This window comes from Camelina sativa, chromosome 13 (genome assembly GCF_000633955.1).
Source record: "Camelina sativa cultivar DH55 chromosome 13, Cs, whole genome shotgun sequence".
Lineage (NCBI taxonomy): Eukaryota > Viridiplantae > Streptophyta > Magnoliopsida > Brassicales > Brassicaceae > Camelina > Camelina sativa.
In genome coordinates, this window is record NC_025697.1 from 6,795,817 (window position 1) to 6,805,212 (window position 9,396).

At 37.1% G+C, this 9,396-nt stretch overlaps 4 protein-coding genes across 5 annotated transcripts in view; 2 read left to right on the top strand and 2 right to left on the bottom strand.

The window, feature by feature from the left end:
* On the bottom strand, positions 5 to 1,741 carry LOC104735616 (protein trichome birefringence-like 21). The gene is made up of 2 exons (XM_010455437.2): positions 873 to 1,741; positions 5 to 793 (listed from the first exon to the last, which is right to left on the bottom strand). Exons 1-2 carry the CDS (start codon positions 1,716 to 1,718, stop codon positions 32 to 34), a joined length of 1,608 nt encoding a protein of 535 aa, XP_010453739.2. The 5' UTR covers positions 1,719 to 1,741; the 3' UTR covers positions 5 to 31.
* LOC104735617 (protein trichome birefringence-like 19) lies at positions 1,734 to 4,466 on the bottom strand. Its single transcript, XM_010455438.2, has 2 exons — positions 3,850 to 4,466; positions 1,734 to 2,677 (listed from the first exon to the last, which is right to left on the bottom strand). The coding sequence occupies exons 1-2, from the start codon at positions 4,324 to 4,326 to the stop codon at positions 1,871 to 1,873; spliced, it is 1,284 nt and encodes a 427-aa protein (XP_010453740.1). The 5' UTR covers positions 4,327 to 4,466; the 3' UTR covers positions 1,734 to 1,870.
* On the top strand, positions 6,033 to 8,834 carry LOC104735618 (uncharacterized protein At1g32220, chloroplastic-like). Of its 2 annotated transcripts, none has more exons than XM_010455439.2 (10): positions 6,033 to 6,240; positions 6,511 to 6,580; positions 6,939 to 7,027; positions 7,118 to 7,173; positions 7,301 to 7,356; positions 7,434 to 7,527; positions 7,659 to 7,738; positions 7,831 to 7,873; positions 7,958 to 8,051; positions 8,496 to 8,834. In XM_010455439.2, exons 1-10 carry the CDS (start codon positions 6,182 to 6,184, stop codon positions 8,662 to 8,664), a joined length of 810 nt encoding a protein of 269 aa, XP_010453741.1. In that variant the 5' UTR covers positions 6,033 to 6,181; the 3' UTR covers positions 8,665 to 8,834. The 2 variants fall into 2 exon arrangements, with proteins under 2 accessions (XP_010453741.1, XP_010453742.1); XM_010455440.2 differs by having other exon boundaries at positions 6,514 to 6,580.
* Positions 8,999 to 9,396, top strand: part of LOC104738006 (structural maintenance of chromosomes protein 5-like) — a 5,416-nt gene continuing 5,018 nt past the window's right edge. Inside the window, exon 1 of the mRNA XM_010458245.2 lies at positions 8,999 to 9,208. The gene's annotated coding sequence lies outside the window, so the exon portion shown is untranslated. The remainder of the gene's footprint in view (positions 9,209 to 9,396) is intronic.

Genomic DNA, 9,396 nt, shown 5'->3' on the forward strand with positions numbered 1-9,396 from the left:
TCTTCCTCTACTCATTCTTGAGGGATGCTTTCTAGTTCTCTGTCTTCATCATCTGTAGCAAAATATCATTCCAAGTATCGATAGGTCCAGGCAGGCACCAATGAATACAGTCATTTCTTAAAGTCACCCCCGCATTCTGTAGATGCCCATATCTCCCAGGATGCCCATCTGGTCGCAATAGCATTGCCTTAGTCATGTCCATTAACTTTAGTCTGAAACCCTTCTTCTTCCTCCCTTCTTCTTTTGCCGCTCTAAATTCCTCCAGCTGAATGTCATGAACCTGGAGATCTGAACCTTCGGGTATAGTCTCGTTTCGTCTGTAAGGTCGTGTCCTGACACAGTCCCCTCCTTCGTTCCAAGCCCCACCTTCGAAATGTTGAGGAGAAAAACTCCTTAAAAATGCCAAACCGTTGAAATTTTCGAGTATAGCTTTTAGAGAAATTCTTAAAGCCTTCCTGTATCCATAGTCCAAAGGCAATTCAGTAGTGTTTGGTAACGAACAATATTGGCACCCAGAGATTTTTTTATTTTCATAGAAAATAACCGGCCGGTAAAACCAGTGGCCAGATGATATAACCAGGTAGTCGAGCTTGTCGAGCTGACTTGTCCACGCAGTGTCATACTCGTCGAGGTATAGGCTGAAGAACTTGAACTTGGGATCTGTTGGGTCAGGTTTAGTAGACTTCACTAGAAATGGTGACCACATGGCATGAAGAGTGAAGTTATATGATGTGTAGTTCCATACTTTAAAATCTGTGTTTGGTGAAGGGGAAACATCTTCAGGATATTCCACCTACAAGGAATTAAAAAGTCAACACACAGAGAGATGTTGGTTAGATGGTGATCATTGACAATTAGATTGGATTTTTTACCTTAGAGAGAAGGCACAAGAGAGATTGAACTTGATTTCTGCTAATGGAATCACCAACAAACCCCATGGCTTTCCCTCTAACCATTTCCAAGAACTCTTGAGGATCAATGATTGGGAGATCACATCCGTCCGGCTTCCACCTCCATCTCATGAACCCGGTGTCTGGTCTCCCGTACCTCATGCAGTTCTGATGCTCATGTATAGCCCAACAAGTGGTGTTGGTGTAGTATGGAGCTTCTTCGTTCGGTACCCATTCCCCGGTAAAAAGATCACACCTTTGCTCATCATCTCTGTTCTGCATCCTTGATGGTGATATATTGACTGGGGACGTCTGATTAAGTGGAGCGGGAATAGGAGCATTCACAGGTGAAGGACTCTGAGCGGGTGAAGACATCCAATGTGGTGGAGCAGTAATCGGACTACTCTTAGGTGAAAGAATCTGATCAGATGAAGGACTCCGTTGTCTTGAAGGTGTGTGATTGGTTGGAGAGAGAATGGGACCATTCTCGGGTGTAGGACTACGATGGAAAGAAGATTTCCGATGACGTGAAGGTGAATGGTCGGGTGGAGCGGGAATGGGACCATTCACGGGTGAATGAATTTGAGTTGATGAAATATTAAGATGACTGAAATGCATATGGTTGACTGGAGAGGAACGATCAGTTTCAGATGATGAGATTGATAGAGGTAAGATTGGATTTGCGATGAGAGAATATAGAGCAGGGACTATAGTGAAGAGAAACAGAACAAATGCTAATGTAACTGCAACTCGTGGTGTCCTTTGAAGGATTGCAAACAGAGGAACCTCCATTGTCTGCTTCGAGACAATGGTGTCCGAGTTTATCATAAATATGTATGTATATATATGGTGTATAATGGTGGGGTAGTGGTCATCCAATAACTAGGCACAACCGTTGACCATGTCGTTTAAAATAATTAAATAAACGAGAGAGAGAGAGAGAGAAACATAAGACTTGATTTGGCTTGGTCCATTACTCATTAGGACAACATTTTCCGAACTTGAGCCAATAATCCTTTGTCTTCTTCTCTCTTTAGCATAGCAAGCAAGAAGTCATTGAGGTTATCAATGGGACCGGGCAAGCACCAGTGAACACAGTCGTTGTACAACGTGACATTGGCCTCTGGCATATGGCCGTAGCGGCTCGGGTGACCATCAGGTCTTAGCCACATCGCTTGAGTCGTATCTAGTAGTCTTAACATCTTCCCTTTCTTCTTCGCTTCTTCTTCAGCCCTCCAAAACTCTTCCAACTGAATCTTGTGTAGCTTCCTTGTCGTATCATCTTGAGCATGGTCGTCGCTCTTATAAGGTTGTTTCCTCAAACAATCTCCTCCTTCGTTCCATAACCCGCCTTCAAAATGTGATGGTGCAAAAGTCCGTAAGTACATAACCCCTTTGAAGGTCTTTGAGTCCAAGATCGCTTTCAATGTGGTTCTAAACGCTTTTCTATACCCGTAAAACATTGTGAGATCGATTATATTTTGTAATTGACAGTAATGGCAACCGATGATCGTCTGGTTTTCATAGTAGACCGATGGACGGTAATGCCAATGGCCAGAGGAGATGATCACATAGTCGAAGTCTCCTATATCTGCTGTCCAACTCTCGTCCGCCTCATCTAGGTATAGGTCAAAAATATCAGTATACTTGGGATGGGTCAGGCCGGGGTCTATGGACTTTACCAAGTGTGGTGTCCAAAATGCGGCGATAGTGAAATTGTATGTCTCGTATGTCCATCGTTTGAAATAATCGTCATCCTTGACCGAAGCATCCACCGGATATTCAACCTGGAATGTTTAATCTAAGTTTAGTCTCGAGTAACTAAGTAATATGAACTATGAAGAATCTTCAATCCGGACAGATTGATCAAAACTACAATTGGAAATGATTCATTTTGGTTTCATTTTATTGAATTTGAACATATTACTGTAACCAAATCGTACTAAAGTAGAGCTTGGAATTTCTTTTGATTATAAAACAAGAGGAAACATTATTATTATATCTTAAACAAACCAAATTCAGATAAGATTCGATTCATCAATCAGCGCACAAAAATCCAAACCAAAAATTTAACAAAAAGAAGACAGACAATACATCCCTCTTTGATATTGTTTATGCGATTTGATCATTCAATTAGTTTAGCTAATGAACTCTGTGGAAATGTCATATTCTATAATTTCTTTTCCTTTTCAGAATCTTTACACATAAGTAAACTTATTTAATTAGTACATCCAAAATCATTGGACGGACTACACATTCCTGTTTCATAATTACTTATTTTTTATATATAAGAAAACATTATTTCAATAATTGTGGCACCGGTGAACCAAAATCACCTTTATGCACGAACCAATCTTGTATTTGTACAATTAACTGAGTAGTTATATAATTTAATAAAAAAATTAGGTAATATTAACATACATGTCAACTAATATCTGTATAATGCATACACTTATTAATATAAGGGTATATGATCTCAATCTCATCGAAGTAATGATGCACATATAACTTCGTTTATACTACAGTAACTACTTTATCAAAAGTGTAACTTCGACTAATAATTAAGTCATATATACGTACGAGTCTATGACCTAATGATTCGAGTTATAGAAGCTCATCGATTATAATGTTACTTCGAAGTCACGAGTGGTTATATAATAATCTTCTTGAGTACTAAACTATGATTTACTTATTTTAATGCAATTTTTGGCTAATTAAACTGAAAATTGTCTATAGCGGGTTTAATGACTAAAAAGTGGGTTTAAGGACAAATTAATACTTTGATCCGTTTACATCATACATTTTAAATTCTTATTTTAGAAAATTCAAAATTGTGCTGGAAATAAAAAGAAGAACTTTAATTTGTAAATTAAGCAATATATGTCCCAACAAAAACAGAGACGAATAATAACTATTAATATGCTTTTCTAAAATAATAATGTTGGGAAAAAGGTGTTACCTGAGAGAGAAGGCAGATCAAAGACTGCATGTGGTTTCTGCTAACGGAGTCACCAACAAACGCCATAGTTTTACCTCTCACGATCTCAAGAAACCGGAACGGGTCAAAAACAGGCAAGCCATCTACGCAGCCGTATGGTTTCCATTTCCACTTGAAGAAATCCGTGTCGGGTCTTCCAAACTTCATGCAGTTTTGGTGTTCGTGTATCGCCCAGCACGTCGTGTTTGTGTAGTAAGGTGCATCAGGGTTAGGAACCCACTCTCCAGAGAATATGTCCCAGCCCTCGTGTGATGCTACGACGGGGTTTTGGAGCTTGATGATGCTGCTTTGGCTTGGAGGTTGTTGCTTGAGGAAGAAGTTAGGGTCTTCAAGAAAAGGGTAGAAAAGAGGGATGATGGTGAATAGAGCTGTGGCGATGGTCACTACGATGAGTAGCTTTTGTTTACTTGGAAATGTTGCAGAATGAAGAAGCTCCATTGTAGGAAAGATAGATGATCAGATAGGGAGAGGAGAGAAAGCAGGAAGACTATATCTAGAGTCTGGGACTAGATTTGTTTATAAGTTGTGCAAAAAGATCTGTGAATTCTTTGTAATACAACAAAAAGAGTAGGTGTCACATCTAAATTATGAGTTATGATTATTGCAAAAATAGCCAGCAGAAGAAATTTAAAGTAACCAATGAAACAAATAAATTCACAAGGTGATTGACTATTCCAGTAATATGGACGTTTTTTGTCGGCAATTTGGACGTTTAAATGATATTTAATTCTATAAACACATGTAATTAGGCTTTAGGTTGTTGTTATATATATGTAAGTGTCACAAATACTGTAATTTGATTTTCAAAAAAGCATGTCTTGTGTTGTATATGATTTTAGCTGAGATAACGCAACAACGGAAGTATTTCAATTCACTAGGCTACAAGTCTTGGGTATAACTTACTTATGTATTTTTTTTTATCTTCGCCGATAACTTACTTATGTATTATTTGTGATTTTTTTCAACAATTCTTACTTTTGATTATATAATATCAAGTTATATTATGCTTTTTCCAACTCTTAAAAAAAAAAATAAGTATGACTAGGAGTTAGGACAAACATATATGAGTTTATTCACCCATGTGGATTCTTTTTGGCTTGTTGTTATTACTAATCAAAAGGTAACAAGGGTTTCTGTTTCATATTATATCTTAAACAAAAATTTCTGAATCGAGTTAGTAGTACTAATTTCACAAACAAGTAGACTATGATCTAACAAGTAAAATTGAATGTGAATATGATCTAAGAAACATTCAAAAGCATAGCCTATATATAGATCCATAACGTTATAATTTACGCCTCTAACGACGAAAGTACCACCACTAGGAGTAGGCTACATGTCTTGGTTATAATTTACGCCTCTAATTCTTATTAAGTAACAATACACATAATAAGGCAGACAGACTTCCAGATATCTCGTCGCATCACTGAATCTTCATATGATTCTATAGCTGATAACATACAATACTTCCATGTAGGACGATCGCATTGTTGTTTGTTGTTCTCAGTTTCCTGCAACGAAATTGTCTGTTTCGGTCTAAATCAGGCAATATAATTTTTTGGACTTGGACACAAGGTCAACAATGTTGTTGCCGCTTACCTGATCACTTCACCCAGTTGCAACGAACCAAGCCTCTCTGATTCGGGTTTGGCTCCTGCGAATCTGTCCATAATTGCTTAACTAAATCTCTAAGGTACCGATTTCTTGAAATGTTCAACTGAGTTTTATAAAGGTTTTGACAATAATACGAGTTTTGTGTTAATCCTGAACCACCCCACTAACATTTTGGTTCGGTTTGGTTAGGTACGGAAACGTTTATTTCGGTTTTTGCAAATCGGGTAATTAGGTTTACACAAACATTAAACAACAATCATCATCACCAAATTTATCGATGTAATCCGAAACAAACCACAATCATCAAATCCAATTTCATCAGCATCAAGCAAACCTCAATCATCATGAATTCATGATTCATCACCAAAAATCGTACAGAAGTCATGAGTCACTTACGAAAAGTACCAATACTACACAAGTCATAATCAGAGAGTTTTTATAAGAGAGAGACACGTGGATCGTCGACGTGGAAGCTAGAACGCCACAAACGTTTCTACCGTTGTGATTGTGAAAGGTCTCTCTTTTATTTTTTATTTTTGGTCTTTCTTCTACCAAGATGGCGAGTTCAAGCTTTTTAAGAAATTCTGCTGTTTCAAAATTGTAATCGCTTTACCCAAGTTTCAATTCATTCTCAGGTTACAATACTTGAGCTACTCTCAGCTTTAGGGTTTAGTGTACGATGTTGAGGTCTCTGATTTGGAAACGATCACAGGCGTCATCTTCAGCCATCACCATGTCGTGAGTTCTTCTTCTTCCTTTTCCTAAGTTTTCGATCTCTGTATAATGTTGTTCGAATAAAGCATTGATCTTTATTGCTGTTAGTTTGATTTTATCGGATAAAAACGCTTACCAGAGACGAAACACTTGTAGGGGTTTTCATTTTTTTTTTTTGGCTCTGTCTGACCCTATAGTTGAATCTTACTGCCGAATTGAGTGATTTTTTTCATTAAATCATAGATATTTGTTTGCACATGCTGATGTGATGGTCTTGTCTTTTTATCTCTTTAGCAGTTCAATGACTCAGACAGGAAATGAAAGGCTTTTCTCTGAAGCCTCTGGTTCACATTCAAGAGATAAAGTAATTTACTTTTTCATTTCTTTTGAATTTGATGTGACATTGTCATAAGAGAGTTCTTTCAAATCCGATTGCCACATTAGAAAGTTAGTTTAGAAGAAGTAGAATTAGTTGAAATAAGAGTATAGAGTTGTTTTTGGTTATGGGATTGTTGTTTTCAAGTCTCTTGGTTTCTATTTGAGAGTTCTCTTTGATTCAATCTCTGTTAAACACGTTCAGTTACAGCTATATCTTTTGGTTGATTCCTTTGTTTGTCTGGTTGTTCGACGTTTATCACTAGTGCAATGCAAAGAAACTTATTCACAAACTGTTTCTCTTTTGTATTCACTGAACCTTGCACATTGTTTTGTATTGAATGCAGATATTGGTTTTGGGAGGAAATGGTTATGTAGGTTCACATATATGCCAGGAGGCACTGAGACAAGGTTTCTCTGTATCTAGTCTTAGCAGGTATTTCTATTATTACCGGCTTTTAAATCTGACGTGTTGCTCATATACAGTCTTTTCGTAGCTTAACTTTAGCCTTTGCACTGTTATTAGGTCTGGAAGATCTTCTATGCATGGTTCATGGGTCGATGATGTAACCTGGCATAAAGGTATTCTCAAGATCTGAACATACATTTCACTCTGCTCATCATTATAAAAACAAAAAGAATTGGATTAAAAAAAAAAAAAAAGACTTGGATAACTGACTCGGTTTCTGTTTTCCTACTTAAACAATAGGCGATTTGCTTTCACCTGATTCTCTGAAGCCTTCACTGGAAGGAATTACATCTGTGGTAATTAAGAAATCTCCTGAAAAGTTATTTCATCGTATGGTTCCTTTCGATCGTATCTCATGTGGAAAATTGTGCAGATTTCATGCGTTGGTGGTTTCGGTTCCAATTCACAAATGGTCAGAATTAACGGGACTGCAAACATTAATGCTGTTAACGCTGCTGCAGAACAAGGTAAATTGTTTTAGATTGTGGTTAATTTTAAGCCCTTCTTTGTTTGTATGGGCAAAAATGTATAGATATCTATGTTTCTATATGATCTTTGTCAAACTGACTAGAAAAGAAGCTTGTTATATCATGTTCAGGTGTGAAAAGATTTGTGTATATATCAGCTGCGGACTTTGGTGTCATAAATAACTTGATTCGAGGATACTTCGAAGGGAAGGTGGTACTTCTTCTTCTTATTCGTTGTCTTTTTTGGATTTTGTTCTTTAGTTATTACATATCTCTCTGATCAGTTTATTTATAAATTTGCAGAGAGCAACTGAAGCTGAGATTTTGGATAAATTCGGAAACAGAGGTAAGTGTAAATTCTCTCACTTTTATGTTAAACTCGCTTGTTGGTATTATCACTGAGAACCTGTTGTTTTGTATGCTTTCTTAGGAACGGTATTAAGGCCAGGATTCATACACGGGACTCGTCAGGTCGGTAGCATAAAGCTGCCACTTAGTCTCATTGGAGCTCCACTCGAAATGGTAAAACAAGAAGAGATATGCATCAATCTTGTTTTGTCTTGACAACAATCTCTAAGATGATAAAAGTGTGAATCCTTTTTTTTTTTTTTTTTTTTTTTAAAAAATTTATCAAACTGAACTGTAGTAAAATGGAGTAAACCAATTTCACCTATTTAAAAATTATTAACACCCTCAGTTATTTACAAGTCTTAAAAAAATAGCAGCTTTATTAGCTTCGCCATTTAACAGAACCTTTTTGGGAATTTGTTTACATTATACTACTACATGTTGACTCTGCGCGCAGAGATATATTTGCAAGTCACAACTTGTTGACTCCATTTTAGCTTCGCCATTTAACAGAACCTTTTTGCGAATTCTAGTCACGCGTGACTAGAATTCAATTATCTCATATTCGCAAGTCACAACTTGTTTACAACAAGATGTAAAAAGAAAATAACATCAAGTAAANTGAAACTGTTCCCAAAAGAGGTGACGAAACTTCCACTGATCGGGCCACTTCTAATACCACCGGTCAATGTTAAATCCGTTGCAGGGACTGCAGTAAAAGCCGCAGTCGATCCCGAGTTCTCTTCTGGAGTCATCGATGTGTACGGGATCCTTCAACACGGTCACTGAACACGAGGACACCAATGGGCTTAACAACAAAGTTTCTCCTTATTATGGTCTTAACTGACTAAAAAAATCAAATGCAACAACAACCATTTGTCTCTAAGTTTTGCCACCACTAAATAAAATTTGGAACTGAAGCAGCTTCAAAGCAAATAATAGAGATTCATTTTATTTTATTTTCTCTCAGTGCCAGTGGAGTGCCAAAACAAATTAACAATGCCAAGCGTAGCCTATTGAGTTAAAGAAACGGGTTATATTTAATAACCGGAATAAACCGTAACCGTGTGTGATTATTATATGATTTTAAAAAAGCAGTCGAACCGGACATAAAAGGCATAATAAACCTAGGAGAGGGAGAGTGTGCTTTTTCTTTTTTGTCGTGCTCTTTTGGTTTCCCGGGTTTTCGCTTATTCATCGGGTTTCACTTCCAGCTCTCAAAATCGCGATTCAAATAGAGACAGATAGAGACAGAGGGGGTCTAGGGTTTTTTTCGTATGGTACAGTTTCGGACTCGAGATTATTTGATTTCGGCTAAGTTTCACTATTTCAGGTCAGTTTTGTCTTCTCTCTCTCTCGATTGAGTAAATTCAACTTTGTGTTTCAATATTTTGTTAGCGAATTGAATCGAATCGTGTATTCTTCTTTCTGGGATTCGTCTCTGTCTCCTTTATAATAGTTGAATTTTGCTTAATTTTGTTGTTGTTGTTGTTTGGTTTGGTTTCATTGTTCATTTTTTTT